At 43.9% G+C, this 16141-nt stretch overlaps 1 protein-coding gene across 1 annotated transcript; it reads left to right on the plus strand.

The window, feature by feature from the left end:
• The first annotated feature begins 1337 nt into the window (after positions 1-1337).
• On the plus strand, positions 1338-14821 carry LOC135568954 (arf-GAP with dual PH domain-containing protein 1-like). The gene is made up of 6 exons (XM_065015727.1): positions 1338-1419; positions 2168-2259; positions 3764-3846; positions 11564-11676; positions 13709-13855; positions 14708-14821. Exons 2-6 carry the CDS (start codon positions 2171-2173, stop codon positions 14819-14821), a joined length of 546 nt encoding a protein of 181 aa, XP_064871799.1. The 5' UTR covers positions 1338-1419; positions 2168-2170.
• Positions 14822-16141: the final 1320 nt, after the last annotated feature.

Genomic DNA, 16141 nt, shown 5'->3' on the forward strand with positions numbered 1-16141 from the left:
CAGCAGAGCAGTATGCTTTCCAGGGGTCATAGGCCTCTATAGATAGTGTCTGTGGGAAACGCTACCCCATAACGATGACTCAAGGTGAGACTCCGTGGTGTCTGATAGACTCAACCACCCCTCCTGTTCCCCCCCCTTCCCCCACAATTATCAGACAGATAGGAGAACCACCCTCCCCACACCAGCCCCCACAGGAGGACAGTCTCGTAATAGCAGACGTTTAGCCAGACACTCTGACGGGAGTGCTAATGGTCTGATTCATGACCAGCGGATACTATGAAGCCATGCGTCACCACTCTGGAAATGAGCTGGGGTTCCTTTACCCTATTAGCTCAATTTGTTTGAAATCTAGGTCTGTCTGTCTGTCTGTCTGTCTGTCTGTCTGTCTGTCTGTCTGTCTGTCTGTCTGTCTGTCTGTCTGTCTGTCTGTCTGTCTGTCTGTCTGTCTGTCTGTCTGTCTGTCTGTCTGTCTGTCTGTCTGTCCTCCCTCTTTTTCATACAAACTATCTTTGTCACTGTATGACAGTAACAATTTATTCAACAAATCTCAAGCTTTCAACATATTATCTTCTCAACCAATAAATGCTTCTTCTTGTAGCAGTGTTGTACTTATTTATTTACTATGAAGATAGTGTAGATAATACTTCAATTAAAATGATGATAATGCCCTTTTAGTGTTAGAGCTGTTTGAAAAGACCAGCTGAAATTTTAGGAGGTTTTGGTGGGATGGAGTTTTGGCCTGCCTGGTGACATCACAATTAGTTAGACCAATAAGAAGAGAGTTTCTGCCAATAAGAGTTAGTTTTCCCCTCTCCACTCAGACCACTCCCAGACAGTCTGAGCAAAACTCTTGTTTGTGAAATTGCTCTTTGTTAAGAAGCTATTTTGGTTCCTTTTGACGATTTTAATTGAAAACAATTACAGTAAGGTACTTTAAAGTTCCCCAGAAATGCTTTGATATTTAAATAAAAACGTCTGCTTTGGACCTTAAAGATATCAGTCTAGAGGTCTGTGGTAACCATGTCATGGTAGTGGTAGCCTGTTCTGTCTCTGTTAGTCTGAGGCAGCCTTGAAATGAACTTCCTCATGTGTAGTACTGTGTTGTTGCTGTCGGTGTGGTACTGTCATTGTTGCTGTCGGTGTGGTACTGTCATTGTTGCTGTCGGTGTAGTACTGTTATTGTTGCTAAGGGTGTTTCCTGTGTGTGTGTATGCATGTCTTCTCTCTCTGTGTGTGTGTGTGTGTGTGTGTGTGTGTGTGTGTGTGTGTGTGTGTGTGTGTTTTTCAGACCCGGAGTGGGCGTCCTACACCCTGGGTGTGTTTGTGTGTCAGAGCTGCTCGGGTCTCCATAGAAACATCTCCCAGATCAGCAAAGTCAAGTCTGTCCTGCTGGACCCATGGAGTGATGCAGAGGTAGAGGTGAGTCTGTCCTGTTGGATCCATGGAGTGATGCAGAGGTAGAGGTGAGTCTGTCCTGTTGGATCCATGGAGTGATGCAGAGGTAGAGGTGAGTCTGTCCTGTTGGATCCATGGAGTGATGCAGAGGTAGAGGTGAGTCTGTCCTGTTGGATCCATGGAGTGATGCAGAGGTAGAGGTGAGTCTGTCCTGTTGGATCCATGGAGTGATGCAGAGGTAGAGGTGAGTCTGTCCTGTTGGATCCATGGGTGATGCAGAGGTAAAGGTGAGTCTGTCCTGTTGGATCCATGGAGTGATGCAGAGGTAGAGGTGAGTCTGTCCTGTTGGATCCATGGAGTGATGCAGAGGTAGAGGTGAGTCTGTCCTGTTGGATCCATGGAGTGATGCAGAGGTAGAGGTTGAGTCTTCCTGTTGGTCCATGTGTTTGTGTTTGTGTGTTTGTGTTGGTGTGGTGTGTTTGTGTGGTGTGGTGTGTTTGTGTGGTGTGTGTGTGTATGGGGGCAGTGTTGTGTGGGCAGCCTCTCAGCCCTAATTCTGGCAGGTAATTGATGGAGGAAGGGAAAGAAGGAGATGGAGACTAAATGAACTAAAGGAAGGCAGAATGAGAGAAAAAGGGGTGGGAGGTTAGAGATAAGGGGGAGGTGTCAAGGCTTGGTATTGATCTGTGCATGCCAGCACAGTGTATATGTATGTGCATGTATGCATGAGTGTATGTGTCAATGGAACATCTCTTTCTCTCTGTGATTGTAGTTCATGGCGTCCAACGGAAACAATGCTGCTAAAGCCAAATATGAACAGAAGGTGCCTGTTTTCTACTACCGTCCAACACACACAGACTGCCAGTAAGTGTCTTGGTCCCTGGCCCTACTACCGTCCAACACACATAGACCTCTGGCCTTAACCACCCACCCCTTCATGCCATGATTCAGGTCGCTCAGCTGGGTCACCCTCTGTCTGAGTGACCGCTCCACTCACTGTCCCTCTAAACACTGTAACATAACACAATACAAAGGCTAGATTTTTAACCAACATGAACAAATGTCTAATGTCCTGGCTTACCAAACTTCACCAAACATGACCAACTTTAAGCTTGTGGTCATCTCATTGGCACACCAGTAAAATGACAACCTCTCAAAGACTAAATTGGTTATAGTCATATGGAGGAAGCTCCACTTAGAGTCTAGGAGGTAGAACCATTACCAGATGTTGGTTACCTACACAGGTTCCTCCTTTCAGGTGTGCAATGTTTAGTCATCACTGGCCGAGGCCAGAGGAAAGGCAACAGTTTGGAATGCAGCCACAGTGCAGTCATTGTCTTACGTCATATCGCTCGAGTATTCCGCTTGCTGTGTAGGCTGTCCTACGAGTGTAGGAGAGACGCTACCGGATGTAAGATAATGGCCCAAGTGTTGACAGTACCCTTCTAAATGGAGTCCTCAGCCTGGTTCTCCTGGGGGATAACAGTCCCACTGGGCACAGACGTTAGTTCAACGTCTAGTTTTGATTTACATTTGGTTGAGTTGTCAACTAACGTGAATTCAATGTCAAATCAGAAAAACATTTCAAAATGTCATTGGATTTAGATTTATTTTCAAATCTAACTTGTTTTCCACATTGATTCAATCACATGTTTTGGGGTTGAAATGACGTGAAATAATGTTGATTCAACCAGTGAATGGTCCCCAGTGATATCAATAACAACACAATCACCAATAATATTTTAAGCTGCTACACAGGGCTTTTACTGCTGGGGAGATGTGGGAAGGTATTTTTAGAGGTGAGAGGCAACCACACGCAATACAGTAGAGCGATAAGAGAAGAGAGGAGGATTGATGAGCTTGGTAGAGAGACTAGAAAGAGTAGAATACATGAGAGGAGAGGAGGATTGATGAGGTGTGGTAGAGAGATAGAAAGAGTAGAATACACAAGAGAGAGACAGAGCAAACAAACACACACAGTCTCAGGCGTTATACGTTTATGTTTGTTCATATTGTGTGCATTTTAAGACATATTACTGATAAGACAGACAGGGAGAAGAGAGAGAGATAGTGAGGGAAATATTATTTGACAGGACAGAGAAGCAATATAGTATTTATAATATTTACAAGATAAGTACACCATTATACACTCACTGGATGAGAACTCCAGGGTTGTGTTCATTAGGCACCAAACGGACTGAAACAGGGAGTAACTATCTGGACTGATTCAATAAGAAATACTCCTTTTTGTGTTCCGTTGCAAACCCTGATCTGTCATCCATGTTGGTTAATCAGACTTTATTGACAGTGAATCTTTTCAAGCATAAACACAGTAAATATAGTAAACAAACACCAAGTGTTTCTGCAGGCTCCTTCGGGAACAGTGGATCAGAGCCAAATACGAGAGGAAGGAGTTTGTGTGTGTGGAGAGACAGGAGTCTTACTCTGCAGGTAAGACTGAGTACACACACACAAACACATGCACATATGCATACAAACAAGCACGCTCGCATGCACACACACACACACACACACACACACACACACACACACACACACACACACACACACACACACACACACACACACACACACACACACACACACACACACACACACACACACACACACACACACACACACACACACACACAGCTGATCAGTAGTGAAAGAAAGAGAGAAAGAGATAAAGTGAGTGGGGAAAGAGAGAGAGAACAAAGAAAGAAAGAGATCTCAACATTCCCTCTCTTTCCTGGAAATCCATTAAAATAATATCAAAGGCCATTCAACTTTGAGAGATTTGACTGTGAGATTTTTTTTCGTGCTTCTTTCCATTCCTGTGGATTCATCAATGCTATGCCTACATCATGTTATCTCAGGACCACATGAGCAGTGAAGAGCTGTTACCTGAAACGGTAATAAAATAAGCCTTGTGCCGCCTTGTCATCTCGCTTCAGCGACCGCCACATTGTTGTCCTTTCCTCTACTAAACCCTCTGTGATGCAGAAAGCGAGACAGAAATGTGCTAACAGGGTTGGGTAGTTTCTAAATGTAATCCGTTAGTTACTAGTTACCTGTTCAAAATTGTAATCAGTAACGTAACTTTTGGATTACCCAAACTCAGTCACATAAATCAGATTATTTTCAGTTACTTTTGATTACTTTACCCTTAAGAGGCATTAGAAGAAGACAAAAAGGATCCATCAAAACATTTGGTGTGTCATCATATCGGTCTCTGACTTGTGGTGAGACTCACTCAGGTGGAACAAACTGAAACTTGCGCCTTTTTTCAATGCTGAATTGAAAACCATTAAGAAAACAGAATGGTGTGATGTATTTTTTTCACAAATATCCTTTCTGAATTTAAAAGTAATCCAAGCAGTAATCATCTACTTATTACAATATTTTTTTTTTTTGGGGCAAACAGATGTCATGTCTTTGGCTATGCCGATTAGATGATATGACATGCTATTCTATAAAATAATTTCTCCGTAATTAATATTACCTGATTGAGCTAATCATGTAAATGTAATTAACTAGAGTGTCGGGCATAACAAAATAATATTTATAGAGCTGTTATCTTCCGAATAAACTCTTAAAGACCTAGTGATATTTTACATCAATAGCAGTCAATATTAATCGTCATCTTAATTCAGTCTCATCTGAAAGTGGTAAATTCTGGTTATCTGCACGAACCCTGGCTCACAAGTTGAATCAGCAATACAAAATTGGGTTTAATTATTTATTTACTAAATACCTAACTAATCACACAGAATTACACATACACATAATTAAATCATAACTTGATTCCAAATTACGTCATAAAGGAAAACGTCCCTAGCGGGCGGAACAGATATGACAGCTTGTTACACAAAGGAAAATGGGCTGGGTTTGAGTGAAAGAGCGGGAAGACTGAGGAACAAAGGGAAGAAGCTGTGCTATCGTAAATACAGTATCTTATGCATTCTAAATGACCGCCCATTTGGAAAAAAAAGGAAAATGTACAACATTACTCTGAGCGCGCTTGTGGGTTGGTGGTAGATGTGTTTTGCCCAACCGAGTCCTTTGAAGAATGTCTCTGGTTGTCAATTGATACGTTGTTGTAACGTCGTTGGGTGATAGACGGAATACTCTGTCTGTTCCTTCCATCCCTCGTTGTATCTGCTGTTGCTAACTCAACGGCTAGGAGGTATCACTTGAGAAGAGGGCGTGTTTGAAAAGTTTTATATCCCATGTCCCTTCACAGGGCGTGCCACTGATTGAGCAGAGCCCTATTTTATGAAAACCCAAATCTCACATTTTAAAAGCTAAAATCGCATTTCATCACAAATAATTTAATATTCAAACATTTAAATTGAACAACAATTCAATGTGAATCTGATAACTCCACTGTAGAGTTTGTCATCTTATCATTGATGAGAATGTCTCAGATGACAACCGAACTGACATCATATTCATTAAGTACCACAGCATATGTTCAATTGGTCAGATTACCAGAATATAGTTCATTTCCCCCCACCTTCTGATGTTCCCAGAATCTCTATGTTAACCAAGGGTTTTGCAAATGTAACATCAGTAGGGTAGAGAGAGGAAAAAGGAGGAAAGAGGTATTTATGACTGTCATAAACCTATCCCCCAGGCCAAAGTCATGACACAGATTACACCACCTTGACCCAGCCTCAGCAACACACACACAAACACACACACACAGTCGGTCAGTCGGTTAGTCAATGTCAGTCGGTCAGTCAGTCAGTCATCATGTAGTCGTTCATCATCATTATCTCTCTGATGAGTGTCTCTGTCCTCTTTGCTGCCAAAGAGGAATCAAACTTAAAGGGATAGTTTGGATTTTGCTGACTTCCCTGGAGTCAGATGAACTCGTGGATGAAGCTGGACTCTGGGGAGCATGTCAGTCTTTGTGCTAACGCCAGTTAGCATTGGCTCGCAAAAATACCTCACCAAAATAACTTCCTTCATACTGGATGCAGATATGTAAAAATGATATCCACAAGTTAATCTGACTCCGGGGAAGTCAGCAAAACCTCTTTAACATGGTCACTCACACTCCTACTCCCAGTGACTCACTCTGGTTCTTGTCTCAGCTGACTCTGGTGTTAGATCTGACCTGGAGTCTGTCAGCTCTGATCTCTGTTAGCACTAATGGTACTATAGAGAGTGATATGGCTGTACCAGGATTGTGCCAGTGGCTGAGTGGCGGGCGTGTTCTGGGTTTATCGATCTCTCGCTCTCTATCTGTCTCTCTGTTTATCTATCTATCTAGCTGTCTCTCAGTTACTCTCTCTCGATCTCTCTCTATTTATCTATCTATCTAGCTCTCTGTCTACCTCCCCCTCTCTCTCTCTCTGTCTCTGCTTCTCTGTTCCTCTCTCTGTTTCTATCTATCTATCTATCTATCTATCTATCTATCTCTATCTATCTATCTCTGCATATGTCTCTCTGTTCCTCTCTGTTTCCTCTTAATCTTTATTTCACTCTCTCGTATTTTCTCCTTTTCCCTCTATCCACCGTTCTCTCTCTCTCTCTCTCTCTCTCTGTCTCTCTTCTCTCTCTCTCTCTCTCTCTCTCTCTCTCTCTCTCTCTCTCTCTCTCAGAGCATGATGACTTCATCACTACACCAAGCAGAGGGGGAGGGAGGGATGGAGAGAAAGAGGTGGGGGATGGAGAGAGGGAGGAAAGAAGGGGAGGGAGGGATGGAGAGAAAGAGGTGGGGGATGGAGAGAGGGAGGAAAGAAGGGGTAGGTAGGGATGGAGAGGAAGAGGTGGGGGATGGAGAGAGGGAGGAAAGAAGGGGGAGGTAGGGATGGAGAGAAAGAGGTGGGGGATGGGGAGAGAGGAGAGGAGGAGAGAAAGAAGGGGAGGTAGGGATGGAGAGAAAGAGGTGGGGGATGGAGAGAGGGAGGAAAGAAGGGGGAGGTAGGGATGGAGAGAAAGAGGTGGGGGATGGAGAGAGGGAGGAAAGAAGGGGAGGTAGGGATGGAGAGAAAGAGGTGGGGGATGGAGAGAGGGAGGAAAGAAGGGGAGGTAGGGATGGAGAGAAAGAGGTGGGGGATGGAGAGAGGGAGGAAAGAAGGGGGAGGTAGGGATGGAGTAAGTAAGGAAGAGAGGGAGGGAGGGATGGAGAGAAAGAGGTGGGGGATGGAGAGAGGGAGGAAAGAAGGGGGAGGTAGGGATGGAGAGAAAGAGGTGGGGGATGGAGAGAGGAGGAAAGAAGGGGGAGGTAGGGATGGAGAGAAAGAGGTGGGGGATGGAGAGAGGGAGGAAAGAAGGGGGAGGTAGGGATGGAGTAAGTAAGGAAGAGAGGGAGGGAGGGATGGAAGAATAAAGGCAGTACTTGTGTTTCTTACTTCCAGCACGTTTCCCTTGATATCAACCTGGCCAGATTGTATGATTTGCTTCAGTTCTGTGATTGATGACATCAGCCGACGTTGACTATTTAAACTGCAGTGGTGTGTTTGATCTGCACATGTGCCAGCACCAGCCAGTGCAGAAAGCCTCTCTATGCTTATGTGTGAGTAAACTGAAAGTATGATCTTAGAAACAGTTTTCACATACTAACTCTACATGTTCAAACTCAGGAATCAAACAGGCTTCCCCAAATAACATGGTCGCTGTAGTACAATGTTTATTTTGGATTTCAGATGTGTTTATAAACAATATTACAGTTTTCTCAAGTCGCTTTGGTGCATTTTTCACATCATCCCTAACATGATGCCAAAATAATAAGTGCATTTCTCAGAACAATTTGTACAAACTGCAATATACAATAGATATGTTTCTAAAGCTAGTCAGTCACTAAAAATCCTTAGTACATCTCTCAAAAGTAAATATTCATGCCAATGATCATGTCAGTGTCATCAGAATGATAAGTCATTGAGTCATTGTTCACGAACAAGGTCGTCAAAATGTTTAGGCATGTTGTCAATGTAACTGTGTACTCTGACAGTATTACCTGATGTAAACTTAGGCTACAGTTTGGATGACAGCTACTGTATTGAAAATGCACAAGGCTGCACTTCTATGGCATATATCAATTTTAACAGTGCTATTTACTTATTACTGTATGTGGGTTATTGATTGAAAGAGACTGGACAACCCAAGAGGCACAAAGGAAAAAAACTAAATTAGAAAGAAACACCGGAAACCACCACTAAGGCACAACTTTTCCCGCAGCACTGTTGTGCTGTCTCTACACATCCAGACGTTCCTGTCTGTCAGCCCATATATTCTCATCCACATCACACCGGATATTTTCCCTTCCAATGCAACGTGGAAAGAATCTTTTGGAATGCCTTATCCATCCTCTGCAGGCGTCTACTGTGATGTCCTCACATGCTGCATCCATTGCAGCCAGCAGGGTCATCTGTGTGTGTGGCTAACGATCGTACACCTTCCACCTCCATGCTGAAAATAACTCCTCAATTTGCTTAAGGAATGGTGAATAAGGTGGGAGGAATTTTATGAGCATCCTCGGGTGGGTCACAAACCATTGCCTTATGTTTGATCGATGGAAACTCACATTATCACAAATGACCACATACTTTGGCAAATCCTCTCTAAACAGACCCCTCTCATCATCAGGGATGAGAGCCCTGTAGAGAGTCTCTAAAAAGTTGAGTAGATGCTGGGTGTTGTATGGCCCTATAAGGGGGATATGGGTTAGGACACCATGCTCCGAAATAGCAGCACACATGGTGATATTTCCTCCCCGTTGGCCTGGCAAATCCACAGTAGCTCTGTGACCGATGATATTCCGACCCCGTCTTCTGCATGTGGGAGGGTTAACTTGATTCCAACTCCATTATACACTATATCCCAGAACACACAGTTGAATTTGTTTTGGTAAGGAAGAGTGACATAACATGTACATATATTGCATGTTCCTTCCACCTTCCACCAGGCTATGAGGGGTGGCCAGTCCTCTTCTGGCTGTGCCGGGTGGAGATTATAAACCTAGAGAGGAACCAGGCTATGAGGGGTGGCCAGTCCTCTTCTGGCTGTGCCAGGTGGAGCCTATGTCCTCTTCTGCCTCTTCCTCTGTTTTGCCTTCCACCATGCATCCTTGCTCCTCTTCTTCCTCCTCCTCTTGGCTGTTGACCCTGTTCATTTCCTGGTCCATCCATTATTGGAAAATTGCAACTCTGTGTTTTTGGTCTGTCTATATATGCTTGCCAATTGATTCTTCATGAGATGCACCTTTGAGAAATGTAGACAACTGGTTGATTGTTGGTTGAACTAACACTTTACATTCCTTCATGAGTGAGGGTCAATTTCACCTGCACGATTCATCAATTCACGTTTTTGTACAAAAGGTCTAATAGAAATGTGTAAAACTATGCTTGACAGTTTATGACAAATAGTTCAACAATTTTGCATGTAATGGCTTATGCAAGGAACTAATGCCTAGATGTTTTGATTGGTAAGACTATTCAACAGAGAACCATCTACTACATTTTGATCAACATGACATGAGCAATTGATAATGTGGAAAAAGCTGACACTTGTACATTATCAATTGCAATTTGCTCTAAAGGAATAAGAAATTGCTTTAATGATGTGCACAAGTGACTAGATGATTTGAAATTTGTACAAGTAGTTTCAAGAATTGCACTTTTGATCTAAGAAATGCACCAAAGCGACTGAGAAAAACTGTATTAGGGACATCCTTCTTCCTTCACAACATGTAAACATCAAATTATTATATTAATCTGACTATTCACCATAATCGTATTATTGTGTGCATACTCAGTGCCAGCCGTCTTCCTATTGGTCAGTCACCGGGACTGGCTCGTACCACCAGCCACACTACACGATAAAGGGTGAAATAATTGTGACACTGACATAACTTTGTTATAGCCTACGACCACATCAGACCCCGTCACATTGAACGAGCCAAGATGTCCGACCGTAGACCCCGTCACACTGAACGAGCCAAGATGTCCGACCGTAGACCCCGTCACACTGAACGAGCCAAGATGTCCGACCGTAGACCCCGTCACACTGAACGAGCCAAGATGTCCGACCGTAGACCCCGTCACACTGAACGAGCCAAGATGTCCGACCGTAGACCCCGTCACATTGAAGGAGCCAAGATGTCCAACCGTAGACCCTGTCACACTGAACGAGCCAAGATGTCCGACCGTAGACCCCGTCACACTGAAGGAGCCAAGATGTCCAACCGTAGACCCTGTCACACTGAACGAGCCAAGATGTCCGACCGTAGACCCCGTTACACTGGAACGAGCCAAGATTTCCGACCGTAGACCCCGTCACACTGAACGAGCCAAGATATAAGAATAATTTGCAACCTAAGAATGTTCTCACGACGTGGACAATTGTTCTGGGACGGCAAAATGGTGGTATAAGACAGCTAAAATCGTAGTCTGCGTAGGCTTTAAGGAGAATGGAACACTTTCACAGCAGTATTAACTGAGATGCAATGTCACTCTGCTATTCAGTCTTCAGTCTCATTCTTACAAACTGTTGTCTGTCTTTTAGTGCATTTCAGATTAATGGGATTTGATAGTTTGATATTAATACTCTATTCACGTGTGTGTGTGTGTGTGTGTGTGTGTGTGTGTGTGTGTTGGCAGTGCAGGGCAGTGACAGTGACAGTCCTAGTTGTCTCTGTCTGTTGGCTGAGACTTAGTGAGGACAGAGAGGCCAGTGACAGAAACAGACAGGGAGCACAAAGCCATGGTGTGTGTGCCTGCTGAATAGGGCAGAGTGTTGATTTCAGCATTGATCGTAATGTTGGAAGAAGCCATTGATCTCTGCTGAGACAATTCAAGGTGAATTATTCATGCCAGCTAAAGGCCAATACGACAGACATCACCACATTGACCCAGCCTCAGCAACACACACACACACACAACACACACACACACACACACACACACACACACACACACACACACACACACACACACACACACACACACACACACACACACACACACACACACACACACACACACACACACACAGGCTCTACTGGACCCAAGCTTCACTACTGAATCCTGTTATTTTATTTGTGGCTCCCCTTTTACGCTCTCCTCATCTCCTTCTCTCTCCTCATCTCCTTCTCTCTCCTCCTCTCCTTTGCTCCTTTGTCTTTGGAATGGGACCCCTGTGGCTCCTCTCCTTCCAGGGTACCGAGAGGGGTTTCTATGGAAACGGGGCCGAGATAACGGACAGTTCCTGAGTCGAAAATGTATTCTGTCAGAGCGGGATGGTGCTCTGAAGTACTACAACAAGCATGATGTGAGTGTAGTGCTATGTATATCTCTCTCTTTCTCCCCCCTTTCTCTATCTCTTTCTCTCTCTCTCTCTCTCTCACTTCCCTCGCTGTCTCCCTCTCTATATCCCTCCTCTCTCTTCCTCCCCTCACTCTCTCAGACTTCTTCTCTCTCTTTGCATTTGTGAGTGTCTGAGTCTCATCCCAAATGCACTCTAAGGTCCTGAGCTGCAATTGCTTGAAATAACACACACCTTGGGAAATGTCAGGCATATTATAATTGCTTAGATCGTTATGCAAAATCTCCCATTTATCATACCCCCTTCCTCCTCTCGCTCCTATTTCTCTTCCTCTTCCTCCTCATTCATTTCTCATCCTCCTCCCCGTCCTCCTCCTCTTCATTCCTTTCTCCTGACTATCTCTGACAATAGTACACTGTTATCGTCTCAAACTTCTGATTCTAATCTGCTCACATTCCCCAGTTGTTCTGTTCCACATAGTGACATTGTCTCCTACTTTGTATATCAACAAAAGATGCATGTTAACTCCAGTAACGTGTGATACCACATACCTCACCATAAACGTTGGCCACTCCCTGTCCCTGCTTCAAATACAAGTTCACCTTAACCACAGATCAGATTACTCTATTCCCAATCCTTACCTTAACCATCAGTCAAATGCAAAGAATATCTGACCCTTAATCAGTTGTTCAGGACAAATTCTACATACTCTACTTTCCACCAAAAGAAGACCTGGGTGTCAGTGAACATCATACCTCCCATACATTCTAGGCCTGATGGGGGACAACACTGGCTTCAGCCACATAAAATAGTAAACCTTGCTAGTGACTATAGTTACTAGAGGAAGCTCATAGTTGATTGTTCTGCAGCCGAACAATGATGATGATGATGATGGTGGTAGTGGTGATGAATGGTGGTGATGATGGTGGGGGTGGTGATGATGATGGTGGGGGTGATGATGATGGTGGTGGTGATGATGAAGGTGGAGGTGATGGTGGTGGTGGTAGTGGTGGTGATGATGGTGGTAGTGGTGATGGCGATGTAGATGGTGGTGGTTATGATGATGATGGTGGTAGTGATGATGATGGTGGTGATAATGATGATGGTGGTGATGACGGTGGGTGATAATGGTGGTGGTGGTGGTGGTAGTGGTGGTGATGATGGTGGTGGTGGTGGTGATGACGATGAAGATGGTGGTGGTTATGATGATGATGATGGTGGTAGTGATGATGATGGTGGTGGTGATAATGATGATGGTGGTGATGACGGTGGTGGTGATAATGATGGTGGTGGTGGTGGTGATGATGGTGGTGGTGATAATGATGGTGGTTATGATGGTGGTGATGATGATGATGGTGGTAGTGATGATGATGTTGGTGGTGATGATGATGATGGTGGTAGTGATGATGATTGGTGGTGATGATGATGGTGGTGGTTATGATGATGATGATGGTGGTAGTGATGATGATGGTGGTGGTGATAATGATGATGGTGGTGATGACGGTGGTGGTGATAATGATGGTGGTGGTGGTGGTGGTGGTGGTGATAATGATGGTGGTATGATGGTGGTGAGGATGATGATGGTGGTGGTGATGATGATGGTGGTGGTTATGATGATGATGGTGGTAGTGATGATGATGTTGGTGGTGATGATGATGATGATGGTAGTGATGATGATTTTGGTGGTGATGATGATGGTGGTGGTTATGATGATGATGATGATGGTGGTAGTGATGATGTTGGTGGTGATGATGATGGTGGTGGTTATGATGATGATGATGGTGGTAGTGATGATGTTGGTGGTGATGATGATGATGGTGGTGGTTATGATGATGATGATGGTGGTAGTGATGATGTTGGTGGTGATGATGATGATGGTGGTGGTGGTTATGATGATGATGATGGTGATGATGACGGTGGTGATGATGATGATGACGACGGTGGTGATGATGATGATGATGATGACAGTGATGATGATGATGATGATGACAGTGATGATGATGAATACTCTCCTCCCCTGCCTTCTCTCCCTGTACAGGCCAGAGAGCCCAAGGCTCTGATGAAGATTCACACCCTGAATGCCTCCTTCCAGCCTGGGAAGATCGGCCAGCCTCACGGCCTGCAGGTCACCTATCTGAAGGACAACAGCACTAGGAACATCTTTGTCTACCACAAGGATGGCAAGGTGAGGTGAACACATTTGAGGCAATGTTGTGTGGTCGTTGGGTGTTCGCTTGGCTGCTGCTGGACACAAATAGACAGTCAGGAATGTACAGTCGACTCCTGGACCATGTTCATTAGGGTGCACAACAGAATAAAAAATAACATTTGGATCTAGAAACGAAAATGACGTCTGTTATTGGATGAGTTGAAGTAGTCCCTCCCTGTTCCAATGAGTTTTTCTTTTGTTTGGTGTCTAATGAACACGACCCTGAGCAATGCAGGTCAACAGTCCCATATCAAGTATGATGGGACTGTTGACCTGCATTGCTCAGGGTCGTGTTCAAGATGACATTCTCTTGACTTGCTCTGGATATCTGCATGCTCCGGAATGGTTCATTTGCATTCACACCAGTCCCACAAAATTACATTCATCTAGGTCATGTTTGTTCAGCACACTGTAGCAAAACATTTTTCAACGGAAAACATAAATGAGCATTTCTTATTGGTCAAGTTCAGTAAGTACCTCCCTGGTTCACTCAGTTTTAAAGCGTTTTCTTCTGTTTCCTGGACAACACCACCCAGGAGTGGACTGTCAGGAGTATTTGTGTTGTGAAGTGGCTGGCAGCTGAGTAGGAGTATATTTCCTCTGCAGGACATACTGTACATTGCAATTGCATGCCTTTAAATACACCGTTAACCCAGTAGGAAATACTCTGAAATCAAAGTCGACTACTGTTTACAGTAATGGTGGATTATTGCCAAGGAAAGAGTCTCTATCAAGGGTGTCAGTGTGTATGGAGATTGGGTCGTGTTCAGTGTAGGTAGCCCATTGAACAGGACTGAGATCATGTTAGCATGCCTGTTGTGTTTTAAGGAAATGGTGGACTGGTTCAACGCCATCAGAGCAGCCAGATTTCACTACCACAGGTCGCTTTCCCTGGGGCCCATCACGCTGATGCGAGTCTCTTCATCTTATTGTTCTCTCTGAATTCCCGCAGTCCTCTCTCTAGTATACACAGGTATTATATACAGCTGGCTCAATTCTGCTCCCTAACCCTTCTCCTTGGCCTTAACCCTTCAATGTTTGCATATCCCAAGGGTCTTGATAGATATTAGCAGTGTAATGGTGTATCTTCCATCATGTGCTTATACCTTATGGATCTGCAAACTTGGAAGGGTTAGAGCTGGAAGGACTGACTACACACCATCACATGGTCACAGAATAAAACATTTCTCCTTCTTCTCATGTATTCGTCCAGTTGGTGCCAAAGCTGACACGAAACTACATCAAGGAAGGCTACATGGAGAAGACGGGTCCAAAGGTGAAGTCTTTTAATACTTACACTTTAGTTACTTACACTTTAGTTACTTACACTTCAGTTACTTACACTTCAGTTACTTACACTTTAGTTACTTACACTTTAGTTACCTACACTTTAGTTACTTACACTTTAGTTACTTTGTGTCACAGCACTTAATGCTTCTAACTTTATCAGCCCATCGGGTTTCACTGCGAATGGGGTTTAATTTGTACCACACAAACCTACCGCATTAATAATGGCCATGTACAACCTCAGCCACAGTATATTTGCTGGGCCTGTGAGCTGAATGCTTGCCTTGTACTGCTTGGTGTGGATAATGTATTGGTATTCCAGTATGTGATCCTGTATGTAAGCCAATAACGCCATTAGTTATGAGAGTACAATAATAGTGCATTATCACAGTTGTAAACAACGTTTCTTCATTAAAGAGAATGACCTCATTGAACGAGACAATACATTTAGGTGAATCATTATGAACTTCTGTACAGCCTCTTTAATTCCTTCAACCTCGGTCTCCTGTTTCCCTCTTACAGCACACAGAGGGCTTCAAGAAGAGATGGTTCACTATGGATGACAGGAGACTCATGTACTTCAGGATCCTCTGTAAGACAGTCAGTGGGTAAATTAGGTGCCATGTCATATGGGTGAAAGAGATGGTGCTGTACCATTTCAGTACTATTAGTAACACTTTATTTAGGGCTTACGGTTCAACAGGCTCCAAGAATTAGCATTGTGGCACTTATAGTACAGTGGTACTGAACTAATGTTATTTGCATGTCATATTATGCAAACAAACATACCCAAATTATTTATTGGACCTCATATACAATGTGGCTGTTTAGACGCGCACACATTACACACGTAACAGGTAAACACAGACCCAGTCTTGTATAACTAACCTTTAAGGGACACACAATTCAGTCCCATTCAAACTCCTATTTTCCCTAACCTAACCCTAAACTTAACCTTAACCCATACCCTTAACC

The sequence above is a fragment of the Oncorhynchus nerka genome, unplaced genomic scaffold (genome assembly GCF_034236695.1).
Source record: "Oncorhynchus nerka isolate Pitt River unplaced genomic scaffold, Oner_Uvic_2.0 unplaced_scaffold_1308, whole genome shotgun sequence".
NCBI lineage: Eukaryota > Metazoa > Chordata > Actinopteri > Salmoniformes > Salmonidae > Oncorhynchus > Oncorhynchus nerka.

Coding starts and splice junctions, on each gene's coding strand:
- LOC135568954 (XM_065015727.1), top strand. CDS start 2,171: ATGGCGTCCAACGGAAACAATGCTGCTAAAGCCAAATATGAACAGAAG. Junction 3,847..11,563: donor ACAGGAGTCTTACTCTGCAG/GTAAGACTGAGT, acceptor CTCTCCTTCCAG/GGTACCGAGAGGGGTTTCTA. Junction 11,677..13,708: donor AGTACTACAACAAGCATGAT/GTGAGTGTAGTG, acceptor CTCCCTGTACAG/GCCAGAGAGCCCAAGGCTCT.